This window comes from Notothenia rossii (genome assembly GCF_949606895.1).
Source record: "Notothenia rossii genome assembly, chromosome: 4".
NCBI lineage: Eukaryota > Metazoa > Chordata > Actinopteri > Perciformes > Nototheniidae > Notothenia > Notothenia rossii.
Window position 1 is genome coordinate 19078263 of NC_136902.1, and position 27553 is coordinate 19105815.

Here is a 27553-nt window from a genome sequence, read left to right on the forward strand (position 1 = left end):
GCATTTACTACCCCCATGTCCTCTTATAACCACCGCCATATCATTTGCAAATGTAAGACATACCTCTGCAGAGTTGAATGCAGAGCTAAAAGTACCTCATGTGCAATCAACATGAAAAATAGATAAATTATAATCATAATCATTGATGCTTCATGCTAGTCATCTTTATTTGTTTGCCCTAGCCTTAATCTTGTTCCCCCCTTTTCCTCTGCTGCTTACTAGGTTATTTTATCACAACATTTATTTACTACTATAGAAAGAGAGTAAGAGTGAATACATACCCGCCATTTGGCCTTTGCAAAGTTCTTCTCAAACTGGGCACACACGCCATCCTTTAGATTCTTCTCGGATGCACCATTCCCTGCAATCCTGTCATAGGTGACAAAAAACATCTTACAAGTGAGAACTAACCCGGTGGACATGTGCCAAAACGTGTGCTCTGTGATTATGTGCAAACAATTACCATTCATGCCAAAGTGCATCCTGCGCTGTGATTCTAAGCATCTGGTCAACCTCCATGAGTCGACAGACGAGCTCCTTAGCTGAGAGAGAAACAATACAAAAAGTCAATTTAAAGGTTTCAACTAACAAGTTCGGAAATAATCAAAAAGTAGTTATTGGGACAATTAGATCTTTGATTAAAAGGCATACAAAAACAATTGCAACTAAAAGCTCCATTTAAATGTAGACTGCGGTAGAATAGTCAATTATTTACTGACTACCAACACATCCAATGCCTTTAAAAATTCCACTGGTTGTTATTGCCATCGTGTGGTGGAGCTATGTACCTGCAGGCGAAATGTCATCCCAGTATGGAGAATCAAACTCAAATTCACCAGCAACGATGCGACAGAAGATGATGCGATTATGTAGATCTGTGTTCTCCTCCTCTGTCTCATCATAAAAAGGTGGGTTACCTGATAAGCTACAAAAAGGAGAACATGCATAAAGAGACAGAGAAAGGGAATTTATTTTAAAACCATGCAGATAACTCCAGGAAATGTGAATTACAAACAACAAAGCCATTTTTTTTAATGAAATGTATTTGCAGCTAAGTGTTAATCAGGCGTGTTGTTGAATCATAGCTTTGATGGAGACTCACAGTATGAACATAATGACACCCACAGCCCAGCAGTCCACAGGACGACCATAACGGTGACGAGCCACCACTTCAGGAGCTGAGAGACGGCAAAGAGAAAAGCAGACATAGAGAGAGAGAGTGAAGAGAGATTAATATGGCTGGAATTTCATTTATGAACCTTCAGACGGCATTCATAACTCTACACCACCCGGGCCTCTGTTCCATTTTCTTTCTTTATTTGTCTAATTAAGCTCAGCATTATGAATAACTATCCTGAACTTTCACTGGAAAGAACAAGGCCAAAGCATAGTTGTGTAATGCCCTTACATAAACTTGAGAGAGAGTGAGAGAGTTAGGTACTTTAACTGGAACTCATGACTGTTTTTCAAAAATATGTCAAGACATGAAAATGGTAAAGTGTGTTAGCAAGGAAGTATGCATAGATGAGAGTCAGAGAAACATAACAAAGTAAAGTTATATATTAAAAAAAACTCCATGAGTGACAGTGGGCAGGAACAGAGCATCTGAGAAGACTTTCACCAGCCAAACATGTTCAATACATCTTGAGGCTGACTGAGGATTGACTGGAGATGTTTCCTGATTTGATTATTATAACTAACTGTGAAAACCTCTTTATTAATAAAGGGGATGTTCAGTCATCATAAAGATGTTTTGTTATTGAATCATGCCAGATTGAAGGTGAGTTTCTGCCCATGCTCTGTCCTTCCATTCTCCCTCATAATGAACAACAATACCTTCAAATCCTGGGAACCACATGGGGGAAAAAAACCCTCCACAAAAGCAGGTGAGTCTCTTACCCAGATATTCTGGTGTCCCACAAGGCTCTGTGATTGGTCCATTCTCAAACTTGGACAGGTAGAAATCCCGCAGAACTACTTTGTTGTGGTTGTTTTCTGTGTAATACATCAGGTTTTCCAGCTAAACAAATGAAGAACATAATTAGGTGTTTTCCCACAAATACACGCAGCCCTACACACTATAAAACATGTTCAATCCTTATAGCAACTGTTAATCAGCAGACATTAAAAAATAATACTTTTGCCATCTGTAAAGAAACTCAGCAATGATTGTTCAACCTCATGAGGCCCTTATCGTTCCTCTTATTACTTGACAATCTCTTGACAGGTAACAGAACAAACAAACAGAACAAATGTTGGCATAAAATTATTAAATGTGCGGCTTGAGTCAACTCGTTATTAGTCTTACATATTGGTGGATGGAGATTGGGAGAGATAATGATTTCTGAATGTGCACCAGGTTTTATATTGTGCAATTACTGATATACAGTATATTGCTTTATAATAGCTTGTGTGGGATATTTTAGCATATGATTTATATTTTTAACTGTATGTTTTATGTATTTTATCATCTTTTATGTTCAAATCTAAGCTTGTTCTGTAGTTAGGTTGCTGAAAAATAAATGTTCCTATGGGATTTATTATGTTAAAGTTGAAGTCTTGGTTTTACATGCCTAGCATGTTCAAATCAAGATGAGAAAAGTATATGATGCACCAGTGAGAAGTAATGGATCATCATCGTTGGTGATCCCATAAAGTTTCTTAAAAAACAACCATATGTAATTTCTTGCACTAATCTGAAAAAGTCATTTTTATAAAATGTAATGGGTTCTGAAGATAAATGAGTGCAGACTATGTAGTGTATATACAATAAACCTGAACAAAATTCCAGCTTCTGCCAGTGGGGGGAGTCTGAAGGCCGAGACATGATGTAATTCCATCCTAATGGGTTGATAATGGTGGCTAAAGACATTAATCTGTCTCGATGTATGTATCACTATTGCATTAAGCCATAAAGATAGTCTTTACTCCCTTGCTAAAAGGATATCAAATGTTGAGTCATTAACAGAGATGGCATAGCAATGCTCTCATGTGTATCCAAAGAGATACACTATAAAATGCCTTGAGTGGTGAATAGGTGCCTTGCACTCAAACAAGGCTTTTGTTAAAGAAAGTACCTTCAGGTTCCTGTGCACTATGTTGAGAGAGTGTAAGTACGCCACGGCCTCAAGGACCTGTCTGATGACATTGGATGCGTCTCTCTCTGTGTAATTCCCTTGGTCCAGAATCCAGTCAAATACATCTCCCCCTGTGGCACTGTGTGGAGTCAAAAACACATGCCCACATGAACACATCAGAACACATATCGACAAAAAAACAAATAAAAATGAATGCAAGTTGGTGTGACTGTTTTCCACATGTTGCAACAAAATAATTCACTTTAAGCGTTCAGTAACACAGTTATCAAAAGCCCTGAGCTCTTTTTTTTTGTTCATTAGTAAGGCAATCTGTTTCTATTGGCCAAAAGCAAGCGCTGCAGAGCAATTAAAAATTAGAGCCTTGGTCATTTCTCTAAAAGACTTGGTTAACTTCAGAGTGTGTATAAATGACGGGTGTGATCATCACGTATCGCCCTCAGCAGGAGGGCTGTTGGCTTGTAAGATGTGAACAGTCACCAACTCATAAACAGACTGCCATCACTTCGAGAGTCTGTTTTGCTTTATAACAACAACAGAAGGGAAATAATTGTCCACTCAGCGCCATTTAATGTTATTGCTTTCAAATAAAGTTGCGAATGTTAAAAAATGCACTCGTCACAAGTGACGGAGATCGATCCGAAGCCCTCTGAAGAGACCCTGTTATTGCCAAGCAGGGCTTCAGGAGTAATGAATAATGTTGAGTGTTACCAAGAGCAAATACTTCATAAAACTAACACCATCCTCTGTTGCTGAGGGAGCAACAGAGCACACAGTAATAAAAGGAAAGACTCGACCCCTACCCTCTAGCTGATGGATTTGTGTGTGTTAATACACAATTAAGAAATACACACTTAAGTACACTACGTCGGGAAATGGTTACACAAAAAGATATTAAGTGAAACAGTAAACGAAACACTCACAGTTCCTGGATGATGAAGTATTCTTTGCGGGTCTCGAATGTGTCTATCAGCTGAAGGATGTTTGGATGGTTGACCCTGGAAAAGCAGGAAGGAGTAAGTGCACATACAAGAATGAAGCTTCACACATGCATTTGTAGGATGCTAAACATTCTCTTGCTTTTAAATAGCTCTATATAAAAACAACATAAAGGGAATATCTTTTTTAGCTGGATAGATACTTCAAAAACAGTGCTGAAGAAGTTACAAACACCTGGGCTTACATTATTAATAATGGTAATTGCATGGATTGTGTGACTGGAATTATGAACAGAAATTTAAAATAACAAATCAGTCTTTCAATCTCCCTCTCTCTCTGCCTCTCTGCATCATACATCCATCTGTTCACAGACCAACTGCTTACAATTTCAGGATCATGATTTCGTTCTTGGCAGCTTTGCGGACTTTCCTTCCGTCTTTCTTGAGGAATTTCTTGCAGACAAACACCTTGTCTGTCTGTCTGTCTTTAGCCAGGCACAGCTCGCAGAACTCCTTCCTACACAAGAAGGAAAAATAGAAAGACAGATAGTCAGAGAAAGGTAGAATTGATCACATCTTAGAATAATGCCAAAGAGAGGCACAGCATAATAGGGAGACAAAGTACACTGAATGTTTTTGTGAAATACAGGGAAAGAATTTAATTGGGTGGAGAGAGTCATTGACTAGAATAAAGGGTCATGAATAACACATCTTAAATAGGTCTTTCGCTGCTATGTGCTGGGCATCGTCTGTTTTTTAGCCTTGGGGCATGCAGTGCTTCAGCTAAATGGATTTTATGAAGCTGTGCGATGCAAAACTAAACTGCAACATTACACATTTAATGTTTTATGCTCAATACAGTGAAGTCAGAGAAGATTCGAATAGGGCGCTTTCTTCCCTCTCTTTTTTATTTAATGTAGATTATTTATGAAAAGTCCTATACATTCAAGTATTTCAAAATGTAAACATAATTTGTACAGCAAATGTGGGAAGTTAATGTGTGTATGTTTGTGTCTGTCTGTGTGTGTTATATAAAAGATGAGCAGAAATCTCAGAGGCCAGATGCTGATGTTGCCATATGGCCTCTTACACTGATTGGGGTGTGTGTGTGTGTGTGTGTGTGTGTGTGTGTGTGTGTGTGTGTGTGTGTGTGTGTGTGTGTGTGTGTGTGTGTGTGTGTGTGTGTGTGTGTGTGTGTGTGTGTGTGTGTGTGTGTGTGTGTGTGTGTGTGTGTGTGTGTGTGTGTGTGTGTGTGTGTGTGTGTGTGCGCGTGTGTGTGTGTGTGTCTTTAATGTGTCAAGGATAGGTGTTCATGAGAAGTAAACTTTCAGTATTCGGTCAGTCAAGCGGCAATGATTTTCACAGCGCTTTGACAATATGTCCAAAAATATTTTTTTTAGGCATGACACAGAATATTTAAATGGAATAAATTACAGTGTTTCACGATCTGTCATGATCAAAAAATATATGGACAATTGGCTGGCTAAAATTTGAATAAATGTGACTGTTACACACTCGCCTCATGCTTTACCTTCTGTCATTCCTTCAGTGAAAACGTTTGATATGCCAAACCAAATCTGCAGGGAAAATGATCCAATTTGAAATAATTCGTGAAGGGAATAAAGACTATTAGGGAATACTGGAATGTGTCCATGAATTCTACAAGGGAGAGATGGGGGAAAAGGCAACAGAGGAGCATGCATAGAGTGTTATGGTACTCACGCTCGAAGGACCTGTCCAATCTCATATTTGTCCGTGACATCAGACAGGCTATTGTAATTCCGCCCATCTCGCAGGGCAAGGCACCCAAATGGCATTACGGCATTCACCTAAAAAATAAAAGACATTTCAATCATTGCACTATAAAGGGGTAAGTTAAACATTAATTATTTGGTTACACCTTTAGGTAACAGACAGATAAAAGGAATGCAGAAAGCAGCATAGACAAGGATGTTAAAGGGGAAAAGAGGTACTGATGAAACATTATGAAAGCCTCCAGTGGTTGAAGTCAGAGGCACCAAGGGAGTGTCCTTACTATTAGCCTTGAGAATATGCAGTATATTGGAAAAGCACAGATACAGCCAAGTCAATTTCTCAACTAATCTGGATACTAACGCTTCTGGCAGCCTGGTTGCGTGCCAGCCTTGTCAACAGATACTAAGCTACCCACTAAGCTTCTCTCTACTCTGCTAAAGTCTGCAGATTCTATGCAACGTCTGTCAAGTTCAAGTTAAACTTTATTTATAAAAGGGCAGTGTCCCTGTGTCCCTACAGCAGCTGGCTTCCTTTGCAATCAATGGTGCCCTGAGTAACATTGAGAGCACTGGCTTTTAATGACAGAAACATTAGATTTTTGTTTGTCGTCTGTTTATGGGTGGGTGTGTGTTTGGATTTCTCTTTTGATCTAGATCAGTGGTTCATGACCTTTTAAACTTGCTTTGAGTTTCTCTTTTAACCTTACTGTAACTCTCGCTGTGAGCCGGAAAGATTGCACTACTGAACAGCATACATTCCAATGACCGAGTATATATAACCTGTACATACAGTATGTACTTTTCCAACGCATCTCTCTTATCATGTCCGTCCTAAAATAGCTTGTGACCCCACAGGAGGTCCCAAACGCCCAGGTAGTAAATCAAGGATCTAGATAGTGAATCAGCAATCGATATACCATCTCACCACAGTCCTCAGGCAATCCTCACCCACATCCTTTAACACTCCATCTGCTAAGAGACAGATTCCCTGGAAGCTTCAGCCATCTATATTCATGGTCCTCCTCCTCCCCTAGATACCTGACAAAACCAATTCCCATCATTATGTTCTAATGTTTCTCCTGACTTTCCCTTAATGGAGATTGTTTTCCTCATGTCTCTTAGGCGCTTCGGACAATGTCAAGACACATTTATGGAATTGACTTATTCAGGAAATATGTGATAGGATAGGAGGGGGAGCTGTGGTTAATGTTAGTGATGGTAGAGACTGCAGGATTGTGGTGTGTGTGTAAGTGAGGGAAAGAAATGGAGAAAGAAAGGCAATGGAAACATTGGGATTTTGATACGAGTATTAAGTAGCAGGAGACAATAGAAATTCTCAAAGGTAATGACTTTTTCGCGGGTGCTAATTTAGGATTAAGGAATGATTATCATTGATGTAGAAATCCTCCCTTTCTCTTTCATCTGTGTGTGTGTAAAGCATCGCCATAGTAGATGATAGGGCCAGAGGTGCCTGTGATCTATGATGGAGGCGGGGCTGGAGAGTACTGTGTAAATCCACTGCTGGCCCTAATCTCTAATCTGTACCCTGGTATACTCTGTTTGTGTATATGTGTGTGGATGCACGAGTCTGCGTGTCTGAGCAAAGAGCAAGGGTTGATGTGGATATGTCACATGTGCAGATATGAGTTTGAGCAGAAGGGTGTGTGTCTTTGTGTGTGTGTTCATGTGTGTCCATATGTGCATCCTTGTGTGAGCGTAATGCTCCAGTGAAACTGAGGGGGAATTTAGCGATGGATTGAAAAAGCCTAGTCGCGCCAGAAGATTATGTAAGCACAACAACATTCCCATGGTTATGGCCAGGGCGGTGAAGGTGATGCTGGCGTGATGTGAATGGAGCATGTCCATCTCTGTAGGAACAACATGTCCCCATTGAAATATTGTGAGAACCGCCAAGCAACAAATGTCAGCAAAGGAGCTTGCCAATCACTTTCTGAGATGTTAACTTTGGAACACTGTTGGTTTACACTGCTTTTTGCTTGCTCTAAAAAAAGAAAATCTCCCTATTGGCCACCATATTCTCTCTCACTTTATAGAAATTCTCTCTGATTTTGTTAGAGCATCATCACATTCCCAATTATTATTATTAGGAAATACTGCAAAAATATTTGAGTGCATATTTTAAATCTATACCCAGGAATCAATGTTCTTGAAAAAATTTCCTCTGGGGTCAGAATGGGTCCAACTTTAGTAGAAACTTAAAAGGACCTTTTCAATATGTATTCCCTGAAGGATTGAAGGGTAGCTGTTCTCAGAATATTGGCTAGCTGTTTGTGGTTTGATGTGGAGCTAGCCAATTTATGATCTAGCCTTTTCTTTTGATTTTTTTTTCTTCTTTTGTGCCACTGCATGGTGATTGTTTCTTTCCCTAAAAACTAAAATGCCTTAAAAACACCATATACCTGCAGAATACTCAGTCAGTACGAACATTGAAGTTAACACAGAGTAGGAGGGAATATGGGAAAATATGAGAAGAAAGGAGGTGAGAAGGTAAGAGAGAAAAAGACAAGCGATGAAGAAAGAAATGAGAAACGATAGGAACAGAAAGGCAAGAAAATACTGTGACTAAGTGAAAAGGATAGAGAAAAGACTGTACATGAGAACAAAGTGTAAAAGTGCAGAGGCAGATAGAGAGTACCTCTCCACCTCACAGCTTCACAACTTTGTGAGTGTGAATGTTTGCACAGGTGAATCTGTCTGTATGTGCAGGTGGGTGAATGCGTAGGTATGTGCCAACAGGCTATGTTTGATAATGTGGAGTGTGACCCATTTTTATCAGGGTATAAGGGCTGTCCCCAAAGTCAGAGAAGCATTTCAAAGTACGCTGAATGGGAAACCTGTCCACAAAACAAATATGCACACTTTCTAAATATCTGCTATGGAAGTAGCACAATATCAGAGATGAAATGAAAGCATTGGAATGCAATGCAACATTCCCACCATAAACAGAGACTACTGATCTCTCAGCAGCAGGGGCTGATTTGAATTACTAAAATTGAGCTGTGACGTTTCACTGCAGTAATTATTAAAGTGTTCAAATACTATTAAATAATTTCTGTAGCTATACATACAAAATTATCCGTACATGGCTTGCGAAATTGAGGGAACATCCAGTGTCATGTTTGTTATGTTGTTTCGTTCATAAGTAAATAACTGATCAGGTAATTTAACTGTAGTTTTATTATTTTTCTGAAATTATGAATTATCTCCAAATAATAAATGTGCCATTTTTACAGATTTGTCAAAAAAGTGAACTTGATCATCCAAGAACATATACATGTTCTTAATCAAACCATGCAATTGTTGACAGTTCACTCGTTTTACAATTTGCATATACCTTTGAACTGCTCACCCATTAACACACAGGCACACACAGGCTTAGGTGTGAAGGCACACCAAGGCATCACACGTTATCTTCAGCCTCAAATTGCTTGTGCAAGTCTCTGTGCATAAGTGTGTCTTCGTGCTTTTTCTCAAGTGTTGTGTTTAGGCTCCAGCAAGGCAAAAAAAAAATGAATCAAAAGGAATAGAATCTCTTTATATCAGCTCAGAGGGGAAGCGTTTCAGAGGTTCTCAGTGTCAAGGTTATTCTAAGAAAATCTGCTATTTACTGGCACTCTTCTCTTTCCTATTAAGCGTGTGCTCAGTCCAACTGCAGGGGGAAAAAGGAATGAGAAAAGTAGAAGCAGTCTCTTACAGAGGCGCTATGTTATGTGTGACAAGCTGCCGTTTGTAGTTTGGCTTGTAATGCGTCTCTACAGTAAACTGAGAATAATTGAAAATGGCAAAACTGCTGCCCACAGTCTTTATATTTTATCATTCAAGTGCTTGGGTGTGTCCTCATCACTCAGTGTCATGCAGATGCCCAGCAATACTAAACAACATCACAAACATTATCAGCATCACCACCATACAAATCCTGATATCTGCACAACGCGATTAAGTCATGTCGCATCAGTTTTGTTGAGAGGTGACACAGATTTACGGTCCGATAAGATGAACAGGCTGTGTGTGAGTGTGTGTTCATAAAATATATATAACAAGCATGTCAATGTTCGCCTCAGGAGAATAGTTGGAGTAGCAGAGGGTCTTGTTGCTGACCTCATGTTACTTACGCCTGTGTAAACAAGAGATGACAGGCACACAAGCACACACGTTTCACCACAAGCACACACACACACACAAATACTAGCGATGTACACCACACGTGTACATCTTAACGTGTATGTTAGGCACATACATGATCAGTGCATGTCACTATACGTCAGTCCTTATGTGACTGAGGAGCATACTGAATATATACGTGTCTCATTAGTGTTTGACATGTCACCCAATCTTAACAGCAGGAGCATGGACACAGGTGTGTATACCACAAAAATAATGTGTTCATCCTTTCAAGGAGACAGCGGGGTAATTTCACTTCCTCTTTGTTCTTGCCTGCTTTCTCTCTTCCTGCTTTTCCTTTTTCTTCTTTTCACTTCCTTTACGTGGTTTTTATCTCATTGTTTGCTTTCATCCATTCCTGTTTTAGTAGAGTTCAGATGAGAACGGTTTAATCATGGCAATTCCTCACCGAGGTGGCGGATACGAACATCAGGGGTTATGACTGATGTGGCAACCCCTGATGTTCTAACTGTTACACTAATGGGAAAAACAGAGAGGAAGATTGTGGACTTGTCTGCCTTTACCGCACCTTACAAGCACTAATCCTACTGCACTAGCCCCTTGGTGTATGTTTCGTGTGAGCAAGAAAATGAAATAAATACATTTAAGAGGCACTCACACATGCACAACACTTGCAATTTAATGAACGGTATTTTCTGTCTCCAGAAAGCCCTCATAGGGGTAATTAAGCCCAACATTACAATCAGGTTTTAATAAGATTTGCAATGATGATTACCGCATATTTGGTCTCTGCTTTGAAAAACATTGATGTGTTTCTTGTGTGTGTCTTTATGTGTGCATAACAAGACATGACAGTTGCAGCCTGTTCTGTATTGATCAATCAATACCATTCATGATTTACTTGACTCAACCCAGAAAGAAAACATGGCCAAAATAGACAGCATCTGTATAGTGCTTACGGTTTAAATTCCCTAGAGGAATTTCTAATAAGATTGACAACCTTGTTTAAGAATTGCAGTGAGTATAATTAGGAGATAATTAGACAATAAATATTGTAGACGCAGCTAACACTAAATATTGTCATTAATGTTGGCCTTTAAAACTTATTTCCGTTAAGATATAATGTTATTAAACTGTTGATCATTCCTTCCAAGCTCATTGCCTGCGTTCACAAGTGTGTTTGATATTGAGTGGAGCACGCTGCAGCCCGAGGTTGGTCCCAGGCCTGATCAGGAAGCTGTGGAGTGAAAGTGGGACAAATAAAAGGGTTTGGAGGACGCGACAGAGTACACAGGAGGGGAGAACTGAGCCAGAGGCAAAGGAGAAGCATATGAAGTGCCAATTATTATTGGAATTACTGTGCTTGTTAAAATCGAGTGTACTACAGGACACGAGTGAAATAAAGGATGAATGGATCATTATTCTTAATACACACTGACTCACAGTCACACTGACAGAAATGTACAGTCAACAGACTTAAGCGTGTGTATAACACATAATGGCTGGTATTTGTGTGTGTTCGAGACCCATACCCATACTTTTGCGTATTCTACTGAGTTCGAAGCATGGGGTCTTCTTCAAGCTTGTTATAAACACTACTTCCCTTATTTTATTGCTCACAGAACGGCTCTCATTGAAGGTTTGTGTGTGTGTGTGTGTGTGTGTGTGTGTGTGTGTGTGTGTGTGTGTGTGTGTGTGTGTGTGTGTGTGTGTGACTGGAAGGCATTCACAAGGAGTGAAACAGGCTTAATAAGGAAATGCTCAAATGAAAATTCATAACATATGCCCAGAAAAAGAAAGTGAGAGAAACCCATTTCCAAATGCAGACACGTCACGTGTGAAATATACCAAGATCTTCACACACACACACACACACACACACACACACACACACACACACACACACACACACACACACACACACACACACACACACACACACACACACACACACACACACACACACACACACACACACACACACACACACACACACACACACACACACACACACACACACACACACACACACACACACACACACACACACACACACACACACACAGTAAAATTCATGTGTTTCTAAACTGTCAGAAATACTTCCTTCCTCACCTCGCTGTTCCCCCTGTGTGTCCTCTGTTTCCTGTCCCCTCATTAGGAGAGTGGATCTGTGCAGGTCTTGCACAGTAAGTGTGTCCCCAGGGAGAAGGGCCACATAGGGCCTTTTGTTGTTGTTTTTGACAGAAGTCTGCGTATGTGTGTATATGTGTGTGTGTTGCTTATGGTGATGATGGAATTTCTGGCTGACAGTCTTGCACTTTCTGACACCAGAATAGCCAGAGGCAAGACCAGGAGGCACAGACAATGCATGTATAACACACACTGAATGATGGATAGTGTGTGTGTGTGTATACGTGTGTGTGTGTGTGTGTGTGTGTGTGTGTGTGTGTGTGTGTGTGTGTGTGTGTGTGTGTGTGTGTGTGTGTGTGTGTGTGTGTGTGTGTGTGTGTGTGTGTGTGTGTGTGTGTGTGTGTGTGTGTACTTCTAGGTGCAGATAAGTAAAAAAAAAAAACATTCATACATATAGAGTCTCATAAAAAAAGAGGCAGGAACAAGCCTCTCTGGGTTTTGTGAAATCCAAAAAGATAAATAAAATCAGAGCTCCATGACAGCGAGCAAGACAGTGAGTGATGGGGAGGTGAGTGCAGGATCATAAGCGGGGATACATTTACACATTGAGAGAATTTACAGAAATGTGACTGTACAAAAGCATGAGTCTGCTCACTGTCTCTCCTTACAATCACTTGAACCGTCTGGTCTGTCTTAAACTTTCTATGCTGTGCAGTAAAAACAATCTGTGTTCACAGACACAACATATTGCCGCTAACACCTATTTTATATTGTAACAAAACCTGAAAATCTCTTAAGCTTGTGGTAACCACTGCCCTTATTTAAAGCATTTAACCACAAACACGTTAAAAAACTGTTGACTTCGAGATGAGGGAATGTAAACTAACTAATCCCTGGATTTAGGATTCATACTTGCGCCACAATCTATTTAACAGCTGTTTGGTTTGACAAGTGGCAAAAAATGCTCCAGGTTGACTTAACTATAAAAAACACTTGTGTTCACCACTGAGGTGTGAATGGAACAAAATGAACACCTGTGCAGTGTAATGCCATCCAACAACAATCTGCAAAATGTCCCCCCTCTAATGTTCAGTTTTTTAAAATACTGAGTCAAAGACTGGATGTTTTGAGTCCATCATTAAAGTATATAGCTAAGATGTGCTATAAAAGGTGTACATTTACCGATATCAAATTGAAAGTTAAGAGAGAGCGGATTAACAATCTACCGGTAGGGCTATCGTATTGTACAAGATTGTAAAGCTGTTATATTCGTTGCATCCACATCCCTTATAGGAACGACAATAATCATTATTGAGCTGTGAGAACATGTGCCTTCAGAGAATTGTGTGCTTCTCCGTGGAGCAAGGACATACATACTGCCAGGACACAACAGTGCATTTAATACAATTTAAAATCAATACGTCCCATTCTTTGAAAGCTCGCGTCACGCCCAGTGTGTCGTAGCCATAGACTGGTCATAGCACATATTTCTGTGTTTTGGTGAATGCTTCTCACTGCTTATGTAAAGCAGTGTTGCACCTGTGCTGCCTCTTGAAGGAGTCAGTTTTCTGTTTGAGGTGTTGGCCTTGTCTTTTCATCTGTGTAAACAATAATGTTGTTTTTAAATTAAAAACACAGATTGTTTTCTTTATTTTAGCTTTCAATCAAAAACCAAGCTGGCATTTTCTATCCCGGGAAATAAAATTTCTTACAAACACTCTCCCATTTCAGTTGTGTTGATTTGCTATAGCTGGACTTGCTCTACAATGAGGACGGGGAAAAAGGTTTTTGAAAATGCTGATATGTACTTGTTAGCTTGTCATCCTTACATGAGCCATAGCATGCTCGCTCACAAACGCTGTTAAGGAGCAACCAACTTGCCCTGGCCCCTGATCTGTGACCTGCGTCAGTTAGTATGTCAGTTTCTGTTTTGGTTGTGAGACAAATGTATAATTCAAACATTGTGAACGATCGCAACCCAGAAACTATTTTCATCCCTACTATTTACACAAGAGGTAGTGTTTTTGTCTATCAATCCCAAATCAGATTGAGAACATAGAAGAGAAATAGAAAGGAACTTTACTTAGCTACAACTGAGCTGAGCGTTGGAATACAATAAAGACAATGCTTACCCTTAAAGGTGGGGTAGGTGAGTTTGAGAAACGGGCTCGGCTTTTTGTTATATTCCATGGAATGCTCTTAACATCCCGATAGTCGTAGTACTGTAAAAAGCACGACCAATCATTTTAGCCCGTCCGGCTAAAATAACTGGATGGCCTACCTGCCTGTCAGCCTTCCATCTGTGCACAAACTTATTTCTTGCCCTCATTGGTCATGTGCGAGTCCGTGTGTGTTGGAGGAGGGGCTCTGTAAGGAAGTAGCAGATTTCTTCCGGCGGTTTATTTTCAAATTCTAGCCCACTCGAGCTGGTTTCTCCAAAATTAACTACCCCACCTTTAATCCTTATGAACCTAAATTGCACATTTTAGTTTGAGGAAAACTATGCCATATCTCTGAATGGTAAAAATTACTTGTGGTACAAACAACATTTACAAGTAAGAGATAAAAAAAAAAAATGTATATTTCGTGCTTCACCCATGCTTGCAGGTTGTGAAAAATAGACTTAATGCGAAAAGTTTGTGGTGCAGAATAATTTGCTTTGTCAGGCAGACACGACCATGTCGCACATGGCTCACGTGTCAAACATAAAAATGGTGAATAACAAGACTCGTGTCAGCGCCGACACACGAGCACCTCGCAGAGTGCAACGTAAACGCCCTGAACAGACAGAAGGACAGTGTGAAGAAGGGAGCGTCGCTAATGTGCGTGACACTCTATCCACTTTTGGATGCTGGAGATACACTTGTGTATATCAAATACACACACACACCAACACTGTTCATTCTTTTTGTCAACACAACCAGACACTAATGCACACAAACACACATTTACATGTTCATGTGTCTAGCCACGGATTTGCTTGCTGGACTTCCTTGTTTGTTTCTGGGGAATCAAATATACTGCATCCATCTTCTTTCCCAGTATCTATTTGTTTGTGTTTGTGTGTGTGTGTTTGTGTGTGTGTCTTCTCATTGATCACGACTGCATTAATTCAATCCTTTTGTGGCCAAACATGGCCCCTTTAGACACACCGCATAGAGTGCCTCTTAAAAAATAAAATAAAAGACTTCAATTGAGAGGCTTAATTCACACCTCAGTTTGCGCACACACACACACACACACACACACACACACACACACACACACACACACACACACACACACACACACACACACACACACACACACACACACACACACACACACACACACACACACACACACACACACACACACACACACACACACACACACACACACACACACACACACACACACACACACACACACACACACACACACACACACACACACAGTGACTGTCAGCTCATCATCAACAAAGACAACTCAACCATCTTCACTTTTACTCCATTCCTCCACTTTCACCTCACAATAAACCTCCCTCTCCGTAGCTCATTTTACATCTACACTGGCTGAGATGCTAGATGAGGATCATAAAGCTCCAAAGTAAAATGTCCCACAGTTAGCATGTCCTTCAACACACCTGTATGATTATACAGTTATGAACAGCTTATTATATACATAGTCAATTAAAAACTTCTACAGAACAGAATTGCACCAATGACCGCAACTTAAAAAAAAAAAAAAACACGATTTGAACTGCATGACTCTTTTTTGTGTTTTATAAAACAGTTAGCACAGATGGTCAGGTGTTTCGGTGACATGCGTTTCCCCCTACTACTACCTGTTGCACAGCATAAGCCTGTAAATGTGCATGTGAACTTTTCTCAGTTGACCTGACTGAATAACTGGTCAAATAGAATGGCCGACAGTGCTTTGCATAATACATTATCATTAAATGTTAAGAACAATCACTAATTCAACTCTGCCCTATTCTAGAAATGTATTCTCTCCAGATTGAGTTTAGTTTAGTGTTCATAAGCTTTGTTCTTTTTTCATATATGTATAATTTGGCTGCTCATTTGATCCTTTACATGAGTTGCCTTCCAGTGTCAGGGGAATAAGTGACAGCTCTGCTATTTGAGGTTTTATTCAGTTTGTGGAAGGTGCATTTTTTCCCCCCATGTCACATCTGCAGTGATCTGAACCCTGAAGGCACACACACACACACACACACACACACACACACACACACACACACACACACACACACACACACACACACACACACACACACACACACACACACACACACACACACACACACACACACACACACACACACACACACACACACACACACACACACACACACACACACACACACACACACACACACACACACACACACACACACACACACACACACACACACACACACACACACAGGGAAGCATAACAGGGACTAAGTACACAGATGTTTCCATTACACACGTAGATGCTACATATAGAAAAGCTGGCAGAAAAAGTCATATCAGATGACTTTAGATGCCGGTCCGCTGTTGCACAGGGTGTAAAGCAAAAAAAGCCAACCTCAATTTTTACTAGAGGCTTTTAGAAAGATAATCATAATCTGCACATACTGTCAAATTGAACTACAAATCTGCACTTGCGCCACTGCACGTTTGCATATGTGATGAGAGATGAAAACAAGCCTGCTCAAGCACGAGTCTGGAGATGAAAATGAGGTCAGTGGCTCTCGTGGGAAAGTTAGAGGGGTAGAGACAGAGAGAGAGAAGGTTAAGAAAAAAGACAAAAGAAGAAAGACGAACATGAAAAAGAACGAAGTATCAGTGAGGAAGAGGATGATGATGATGAAAGATTGGCTGTCGGGCATGATTCGGCTTGAGCATGTGAGCAGCACGTAATCACACACAGATGGAGCCTCCCCACACACATGCACAAACACACACAGGTCAGAGAATTACTTTCTAAACATCGTTTTGCACTAGCGGTCCACTCATGTCTGCGCCCTATCAAGGATTTCCAATTTCAAAACCCTTCATCCAGAAAGCAATGGCTAAATTCCATCTGTCGCAGAAAGAAATGCATGACGAGGGAGGAGTGGAGCTTTAACTTCAATCTGAGGTGAGAAGACCCTCAAAGATGATATTACAACTCAGGGGGAAAGGATTGCATGGAAACAGCTTTGAAATCTGTGTTGAGGAAATATCTGGGTCCTGATTTCACAAAATGAATATGTAACAATACCTAAAACTTTTGTAATTGTCTTCACCTTTTTGTCTTTCTTTTGGCATTCCTAAGGGCAGACAAATGTAAGCCAATATTATAAACACTTTAAATGCAATGCCGTCAATATAGACTGTATGTAATTTAGCTGTATTTGTCTTTACATATACTGATGGTTTGTTTAAACTCGGGGCCATTGATGTGGTTATTTATTCAATTTTTCTGTTTTTGTGAGTTAAGTTCCACATACCATAATAAATAATCTGTGCATGTTTTACATCACAGTAACAAAACAACCTCCAAGCATAAGTATTACATATGAATGCAGATCATCCTGTCAAGATGTGGAGGTGTTACATTCTGATTTCACATCAGAATAATAACTAAGGTATCAGTGCTGCCTGGTGTATTTTAATCGCAATTACGATTATGGCTTGCAACGATTACGAAAACAACGTAATCAAATAAAATGATTATTTTTTTATTATTATTGTTACATTTTTTTTGTTGATTTTTCAGTTGAATTATACTTAAAGTTCAGGGTAATCAACTGTTAAAAACATACTGTTAAAAAAAAATTATCCAATAAATTGATGTTTTCAAAGTAAATGGATAATCGTGATATCAATTACTGACCCAAATAATCGAGATTATGATTTTTGCCATAATCGAGCAGCCCTATCCTGGTGGATAACCTCCAGATATAGTCTGCATCTCTGATTACTCTCAAATGTTCAGGAGCAGTAATTGTAAACTCTAGTAGCCAAAGGCACACTCCGAGCTGTTGTGTAGTTGCTTCAAACTTTGAAATGCCAACCAGGTCCTCTAATGAGACATCACACGTCTCCAATTAAATTGTGTTCCCAGATATAAAACGTCTGACTTGTGTGAATGTCATTGCAATCACAGAAAGACAATGAATGGGAAGGAGAAGAAGGGACATGTTCGCCCAGGCATTGTTGTTCTGTGGCTGGATTAGAGCCTCAGAGGCATTGGAAAAAACACACAGAGAGAAAGCTTTGATTAACAATGATGATTAAAAGAAGAATCTTATTTTCGAGACCAAAAGCATATTATCCAAACTGTGGGGGCTGAATGAACCACACACACACACACACACACACACACACACACACACACACACACACACACACACACACACACACACACACACACACACACACACACACACACACACACACACACACACACACACACACACACACACACACACACACACACACACACACACACACACACACACACACACACACACACAAGGAAATAGACTACTGCTGCATACCACAAATGATTCATAGATGAGTACCATTCCCACGCAATTTCCATTGATGTGCTGACTCTTTTAACATTAGCACCTATCTGAAAAGTTAAATGTAAAAATTGCTAAGGACAACCTGTCTGGTGATAAATACGCTGCAGTTTATATAGTGGTGAACTTTGCCGCCATAAGTAACCTGTGTTTACAAACAAAGAGGAAGCAGTAGGTGTGTTTGAATGTGAGACCAAGTGAGCATCTACAAATGGATAGTGAGCATTAAGGACAGACAAAGAGGACCATTCAGAAGAATAACATTGACAAAAAGATGGAAGAATGAAAGAGAGACAAGCAAGAAGAGGACAGATGTGAAGACAGTGAGGGAATGAAATTGAGAACATTTCTATGAGAAAGTCAGCATGTGAATGTGTGTATGGGAAAAATGCTATTGTGAAATATTCAGTATGATGGAAGAATTATAGAAGATAAATCCCTTCCCTGGTGAGAGAAAAGGGAGGAAAGAGAAGGGAGGAGGAGGAGGAGGAGGAGGAGGAGGAGGAGGAGGAGGAGGAGGAGGAGAAGAAAGGAGTGGTGATTGAAGTTTTGGATAAGAATCATAAGGATGGAGATCATTTCAACAGAGAGGTGTCTGCTGTGAAGCTTTGTGTAGGAATGTCAGGCCCCTCTATTTTTAAACAGTGTGTGGGTATACTGCTCACACCTTATAGCATCCAGTACACCTGTGGAGCTGACTGGAGGTGAGCGTGTGTACAATGTTCTCCTGGCGTACAGTTTTAGCACAAGAGTCTCTGTTTTATCAAAGGCTGGAATGGAAATGTTCTTTTCTCTATGGGTCAAAAGTGCACATGTAACTAAAGTTCATGATTCTAAGGAGCGGGCGTCTTTAATGCCTCTAAGGATACATTTTGCTTTATTGATTGCAGGTCCTACATGTAGGTAATGGCTGTCTGTTTGAGGGAGGATGCTGAGGAGAAGGGAGTGAAGAACAGGACTTAGACATCTAGCTGTTGGACTAACACTCAAACTTAGTTAAGAGGCTATACACACAAAGAAATGAAATGTCAAATGTACTTACTCTAGTCATGTCAACCGGTTGCACGAAACTAGGCTAAGTAAATGGAAAAAAGACAAGTTATCTTACAGTTATGTTGTATTTTCTTAACGCAGTTATGTTGAATTTACATACAATTTGCATTGATTTACCTAACACCGTCATGTTGTTATTACTTAACACAAAAAGAGTTCCATTTATGTTGTAAGATTTTGTTTATTGCACTTTATAACTTAATCTAAGTGGCTCTATCAATAGGGTTGTCACTTTGTTTCGGACTGGAATTCCACAGCAACCATTTGATGGACTGGTTTAACATTTTGTACAGATACTTATGGCTATCCTATCGCCTCAAACATTCACTATGAGATGTACATTACCACTTTTAAGGGAAATATGAAACTGCAGTCAGCATGTCGTTGTGTCCCTGGGCAAGACACTTCACCCCAAATTGCTCCTGTGGGGATTGCCCACAGTACTGAGTATGTAAGTCGCTTTGGCTAAAAGCGTCTAACAAGTGACATGTAATGTAATGTAATATGTTTTGACTACTGCAGAACTACCGGATGGATTGCAATTAAACTTCCTGTCAGCCTCGCAATGAATTTTAACAACATTTAACACATCTTTAGTTGGGCCTAGTCATATTATGGTGCTGTTAACATGCTGACATAAGCATTTAGCTCAAAGCACCTTAATGGATAGCCTTACAGAGCTGCTAACATGGCTAATAAACAATCTTTCATTCACTGGGTTCTTTGAGGGGCCAACACTGAACCATGAAGGTGGCACCTGTCAATCAAGCCAGCCTGTCCCAAAGCATTCACTTCCCTTTAAGGATCAACTTTTCGCTAGCAATAATCACATTTGCCATAAATAATTTACATTATTTTTCAAGAAAGATGTTGGCAAGTCATTTCTATTTTCATGGATCAAACCACTTATGGCTGTGTGAATAACAGTTTTCTCCAACTTTAAAAGGTGCAATGTGCAATTCCGAGGCACCTTATCTACATAAATCGTTGTCAGCATTTAATCTCTACTATTTTATTCATACAATTATAATTTGCCGCTGGAGTGTCTCACTAGCCCCTTTTGAAGAACCAAGTGATATAACAAAACTGAATAAATAAAAAACCTTATCCCCTGAATCTCCTCCTAGAGCATCATTGTGTTTTTTTTAACCAAATATCTCACAGAGGGGCGTGGGGAGTGGCTTCTTATTTTCATCTGAAGTAACAGACAGAGAATCAGCACTTTTGAAACAGGGCTGAAACAGAGGGGATTATGGGATGCTACAATGCATGATCTGTTTGGTGTTTGGAGCCAAACACGTCAGAGACATATTTTGTGTATATCTGAGAACTATAATATATTGATGAAAAACAGTACAATAGAGGACCTTTAAATTCGGACCAGTATATATGTGACACATTGCAGCCTAAAGGATTGATGGTTGTATTAAACAAGGGTTTCAAATGCCCCTAAATGACATGGCCTAATACATTTACTATACAATCATGTACAAAATCACATTCATATACGCATCGGCTTACACACAAAAACACAGAGCAAAAGGCTCTATAAATACAGTGTGGAGGTAATGTTCATCGTGTAAAGTAGGCGGATTAACTGGAACCAGGTCAGAGCAAAGGCAGAGCATGCTTAGATTTTCTCCAATTGAGTTGCTTTTTCCTCGCCATTTTTACTTGCTATTGCTTTCCTAGCTTTCTTTTTGGTGAGGTAAACTGGAGTGGTTATTTCCTTAAAAGCCCACACATCCTTGCACCCCCACCGACACTTGTTTGCCAAAGTCTCAGTAACATGTCTCTTCAAAGCATTAAGACCATCTGTACATTTTCCTAGGGTTTTTGTATTTTGTGAGCAGATTATCCATTAGTTATGCTGATATATTTAATTACTTGAATGCATATAAGCGTGTGGTCATATTATATCGTAATGACAAATACTTATTTTACTGTAGTGAAAGAACAAACCATGCACACTGATCATACAATTAGATGGCAGTTGGTTGTTTGTCCTCAATGAAACTGTAAACTCATGAGTTTGTGCTTCATGAATGAGCGAAACCAACAATATTATCCACTGCTGCACCAGATCTATTTTGGTATTTTGTTAAAAGACAGAGAAGACCATATCTCCTGTTTTGGAAGCTCCTTTTAGATCCTGCCCGAGGTGCCTAGGCTGCTCTGGTACTGCATGTACGAGCATCTGGCATAAAGTGAGAGAACGAGTGAAGAAATGATACACCGACAGTCAGACTAGGCATCAATACCTTTTAAAAAGGTATCTCTTATTGATGGCTAGACCCATTTAAGAAATCAATGTGATGCCTCAGTAATGGTACAGACTGAGAACGAGAGAGCAGGGAGAAGAAGAGGTGAAGTGAAAAAAAGGCAAAGGCCAGAGGGCAAGGTAATGGAGAAGATGTGGGGGGATCAGAGGGGGAGAGCTTGCTATTAATTCCACAAGTCAGAGTAAAGAATGCACTTCCAACCACCTCAGTATTAAACTCATCCATCCTGAGAGGGAGAGAGAGAAAATATACAGAGAGCATGCGGGAGGAGGAAAATGAGAGAGAGAGAATCTGTGTCTGCTGAGCAGTCATCCTTCACCTGTAGCTCGTAGAGATCTTGTCTTGCATAATGCAATGTGAGGATAAAGCCTCCTTTATGACCAGCTGAGCCAATAAATCCGGATCAGTTCTGACCTCTTTTTCTTTTCCCCTGCTATGGAGCTGCTATTTCAGCTGCTGAACTCTCCACAGCCAACTCCTCCTGATTCCTATCCGTCTCTATGTTTAGTATCAGCCTTCACCAGAAAGGACGAGAACTTTTGACTCAATCCATGCAATTAACACAGGTGGAGAGAGTGGAGACCCTTTCCACTTATCTCCTCCCTGCTGATCCAATGAAAAAAGCATGTTAAATGTCCCTTATTTTCCCAGTATGTTTAATTGCCTGTATCTGTCTCCATCAACACTAACCATTCCCTCTGGTGCAAAGTCCCTACTGTAATTGTTTTCAATTAAAAACGTGCTGTGCCGCAACCGTCCTTAGCTCGCCTTAGCTACATAATATCGCTGTTCAGGAGAAAGGCTACCAGGAGTTGAGGGGAAGTTGTTTTGGCAGCCATCGTTACGATCCAAGGGGGAGCCACAGTCTGATAAAGCAGTGGCTTGTTGGATGCATCTTTACAACAGCTTGGGGTGTTACGTAATGGGGCGATGTAGCCGAGGATGGTGGCAGAAAAACAAATAAAAAATTCCTAATGACGACCATAAAGAGCGAGCAATAAGTGACTGTTACTCATAATGATTGGTGCAAAAGTTATAATTACGTATGTCCTTCTTTTCTTCTAATCAGTAGAATTGATAGCAGGATTACATTCAGTTGTTTTGTGGGTTTCATTTGTATCTTTTAAGTCATTTTGTTTGATCTGTGTCCTAGCTACTGTTTGCTGGCCCAGTTTCTAGCCCAGTTTTAGACCATTTTTTTGCTGAACTCAAAGAAACAGAGAGCCAAAAGCTCCCAATTTAGCTCTGTTCTGTCTGGACCAGCAAGACGAAAACCCCCAATTAACAGGTGAGTGGACAGACAGGGGGAAACTGGGCCAGGTGGAGTATGTTAGAGGCTATTTAGAGGAAGGAAAACCACGCCAGGATTGTTTCTCCTCTCTCTGTTCCTAATGCCTTCCTTATAAAAGGCCACGGCAGTCACTCACACAAGATTGGAATGGACGAGATAAATAAGGCAAGGTGCGAAGATGACAAGAGAGGCACAGGGAAGTGAGAGATGACCTACAGTAAGAGGAAAGAGAAATGTGACAGACAGAGAAAGAGGATAAGATATGAGGCACAAAAAAGGAAAAACAGGGACAGGAAGAGGAGAGGGAGAATGACGGATGATGATGTCAAGAAAGAGAGGACAGCATATACAGATCGCAGATAATGAATGCCACTTTAATGAAGTACTCTTTTCTGTCTCTCCATCTTCATTGCCCTTCTGTCCCCTAATCTGTCTTTCCTTTCAATCCCCTCTGTTTCTGTGTTGCTTACAGTCCCTCTCTCTTTTTTTCTTTCACACTACAGTGCCATTGGGAAAGGATAAATCCTTACTAATTCATGGGTTCTCCTCACATATGTATTTACGAGGCTTTAAATACTGGTTTATTCAGCATACTACGACAAAGCATAGGAAAAACACACCCTTTATCTGTGTGAGTTTTTGACAAGACACTTGAGTAATCACAGTTGTTTGAAGGAGATGCTCTCACTGCAATAAAATACAAACTACAGGGAATGAGGATATTTTTTAATGAACCAAAAGTATCGCTAAGCAGCTGTAAATGACAACATTTAAACTTGTATTTCAATAAAAATACATTCATTTATTCCAAAATTATTTTAATTGTGTGTTTAGGTTTGACAATATTGAAATGTACCTACTGTTGAAATTGATTTAAGAAATATAACAATATAAGAAAATTAGCATTCAAAATAAAATATTAAAAGAGAGATGGTTAACATTTGACTTTGAGCCTTGAAGGAGTGTGCCAATTTGGAAAAGATATATCAGTCTGTCAATATCATGGATGTATAATAGAGAGGCGAAGTCCCGTCCATCTACTTCCGACACATGGGACCTTATTTCCGAAAAAGTATGTATTGAAGTCAATGGGGAGAGAAAGATTATCTTTCGACCCCGTTTGAATTGTGCCACAAATTACACATATGATGTTTTTCAATCTTAAAAAATAATTTCCATGTAAGTCATAGTTTGTCGTAAAACTGTTGAAATATTAGACTATGAAAAATACGCAACTAGAAAGAATACAAATCCCAGAGTCGCCTAAGTGATGTCATTAATGTTACACATTACACTTGTGATACTCACCGAAACCTGGTAAAGCCGGTCCCGCATGCTGGCTCTTACGGAACCGACTAACTCCCCTTGTGTGTAATGTACAGTTCTCGACACGCCCAGACTTGTAGTGATTTTCACCTCTTTTAATACTTTTCGCCTCATTCTGAAATAAAGAGGTGAAATGTGCCAACGCAACGGCCGTCTTGGTGTGTGGTGCGAGACGGGAGATGTAGTTCATTGAGCGGTTTCACACCAAAAAAAAAGTGTTACTTCACAGTTTCACGACACATTTTAATTTTTTTGACTTGCAAAATTATCTTTCAAAATTGACAAACATCATATGTGTAATTTGTGGCACAATTCAAACGGGATCGAAAGATAAATTTTCTTTCTCCATTGACTTCAATAGATACTTTTTCCGAAATAAGGTCCCATGGAGCTCCCCCGGAAAAGGAGGGACTTCGCCTCTCTATAAGAACTGGGCTGAAGTCGAATAGTCCATTACGCTTAGGAACCTTCCTAACGGAGTGAAATGACCCGGAAGTCCCTCAGTGGCAGCCATGATAAGTGCCGTTTGAATTCTCTAGATGATAGGAAAGGAGGTGTCAAACTTCCTTTATAACCTCCTTTAGCTTAGGAACCACTGGACCTCCCTAACCGAAAGGAGAGGAGAAAATGCTGCCCCACAATGCCTTGCAGCCGCAGCATTTGCCGTCACACAACAGTCGGCCGTTCACGGAAACAAACGATTATGACGGAGAAATTATATCATGAAAGTTACAGTGCTTATTAAGCATTTTAAAACGTATGTGGTAAGTTGCCAAAGTGCTTTGTTTTGAACGTTCATCAGTATAATAATCAAAATGACGTCCGCTGGCGCATCATAAACACGTAGGATAGTGAAAGTGCAGTCGGATTCTCTAAAGTACCGCAGTCTCTTCTCCTAAGTCCTTTTGAATTCTCCTATCCACTATCCCTTAACCCCGTGACGTTTCACTCAGAGGCCAAGGAATAGGAGATAGGGTTAGAACTTAGTAGCTGATTTTTAAACTATCCGACCGCAACCCTGGATACAGCGTGGGAGGCGGGGCCTCGTTCATTCCTATGAGAGTTGTTCATTGGCGCATGAAGACAAAATGGCCCAACTTTTGAGAGAGCGAAACGTCACGAAAGTATTCATATAATCATATAATCCGTTCTTATTGTGTATCCATGGGTAAAGGTAAAACTCATGTAATACTGAATTACAAATGAATTTGGCTGAAATTTGGTGAACAGATCCCTGGCCTGTGGATCAGTTGGTACAATTCTGGCAGTGATCTCAATCTGGGATTGGTGCCATTTTAAATATTGTGTTGCTTAAACTCTCATATTATTTTAAAAAATAATTTGAAAGAGTAACAACCGGAAAAAAGTAGGCTGACAAATATACAATTAAATATTGTTTTTTTTCTCCACCAAACAATAAAGCTGTGGCTCTGAAATATCAGTGCAGTGTAATGTTGAAATCATGGCGCTGTCCGTGGTGCTGAAATATCCGATGGATTTAAATTGTGCCTTTTTCTTTGTTTTTGCCTGTATCTATTTTATTCTATAATCTATAATATTTATATCTATATTTAAGCCTTTATGTTGTATTTAGTGTCACCTTTATGATACAAGTACAATTATGTGCAGTCTTTGAGAGCGTGAGGATCATATAAACACACTGCTGCTGGAAGTATTCCTGTAATATTTATATGATTATTCAATAGTGTGTGCATGTGTGTGTGTGTGTGTGTGTGTGTGTGTGTGTGTGTGTGTGTGTGTGTGTGTGTGTGTGTGTGTGTGTGTGTGTGTGTGTGTGTGGGTTGGTTGGTGGTGCGTGACCAGTTCCGATCATTCTGAAATATGCATGACAAGAGAGTAGGTTAACTAATGTTTTCTGTCTTTTGCATAATGCACTACAATAGCATACCTCTGGGAAAATAGATGACATGACACGCTAACTAAAGCTTTTACCTCGATTGGTGTGACATCACATTATCGGAGTCAGTTGTACTTTCATACTAATACGTGGAAATGGTACAATGATGTAACACACAAAGCGCCCTATGCTTAGAAACATATTTGCAGATGTAGCCATATGGCTATATTCCTCAAGAGTATTGTTTCCCAGAGAACACTTTTTAAATCAAAAATATGATTAAAAAAAAAAAAAGAATAAGTTTGAGGTTCACCAGGGGACAGAGGCTCAGCTGGAGGATATGAAGCAGATGACATGAGAAACCTCTGGCTCAGTTAAGGGAAAAATAAACATATGCTGTGTTTGCAGTTCAGCTTCAAGCTCATGTTTATGTAACATAGGTGGTGGGGGGGAAATAACCAGGGTTTTTGCTCCCACCTCTATTGTGTGCCGGTTCATCCTCTTCACCTTAATTTAGTTTCTGCTTGGCTTATGTTTGCCATGTCCTTGTCAAAAACAGCTCCAAGCCCCTGGGGCACTTAAGGACCGTTACGTGCCACCAAAATCTGGTGGCAGGGAGCGAACACTGTGTCACATTGCACAGGGGGTTCCACAAGTCATGTTGATGGATAGATGCACCTCTTAATCTTCTACCATCACCATCTGTAACCAACGCTGGCTGCTGTGAGGAGAAATCCCTGTTGTCGTGGACACGGAGGTTTCAGATTGCAGCAGAGCCGGGGACTCTTTTCTCTGCGCCTCAGCCGCAGAGTCTCAGTGGGAAACATTCACATTCAACCACTGAAGAATCAGAGGGTGTTTACTACATCCATTAAAAGCCATTATGGCATTTCATTATAATGGGATATTGATGCCCGCATTGCACCACCATCTAGGCAAGCCATGCTATTAGATTTCATATTGATGAAATTATAAATCTGTGAAAAGAATGGCTTACGTCTTCTGGGCGAGGGCCGCATATCTCACATTCTGCCTTTTGTTCCCCTCTTCATCCACTTCCTCAAGACTATTACCGAACTCCTGTTGATTCAACAGCCAGACTTTTCCTCCTTTCCAAATCA

General features: G+C 40.1%; 1 protein-coding gene across 2 annotated transcripts in view; it reads right to left on the bottom strand.

Moving 5' to 3' along the window:
• Window positions 1–27553, bottom strand: part of camkvl (CaM kinase-like vesicle-associated, like) — a 40724-nt gene that overhangs the window by 3961 nt on the left and 9210 nt on the right. Inside the window, exons 2-11 of one of the 2 annotated variants that reach the window (XM_079675430.1) lie at window positions 19665–19697; window positions 5756–5862; window positions 4419–4550; window positions 4019–4093; window positions 3078–3216; window positions 1900–2020; window positions 1103–1178; window positions 789–925; window positions 464–542; window positions 282–369 (exon numbers count right to left, since the gene is read on the bottom strand). In XM_079675430.1, the coding sequence (XP_079531556.1) occupies window positions 282–369; window positions 464–542; window positions 789–925; window positions 1103–1178; window positions 1900–2020; window positions 3078–3216; window positions 4019–4093; window positions 4419–4550; window positions 5756–5862; window positions 19665–19673 (963 nt within the window). In that variant the 5' untranslated portion in view covers window positions 19674–19697. The remainder of the gene's footprint in view (window positions 1–281; window positions 370–463; window positions 543–788; window positions 926–1102; window positions 1179–1899; window positions 2021–3077; window positions 3217–4018; window positions 4094–4418; window positions 4551–5755; window positions 5863–19664; window positions 19698–27553) is intronic. The other variant, XM_079675431.1, reaches the window with a different exon arrangement.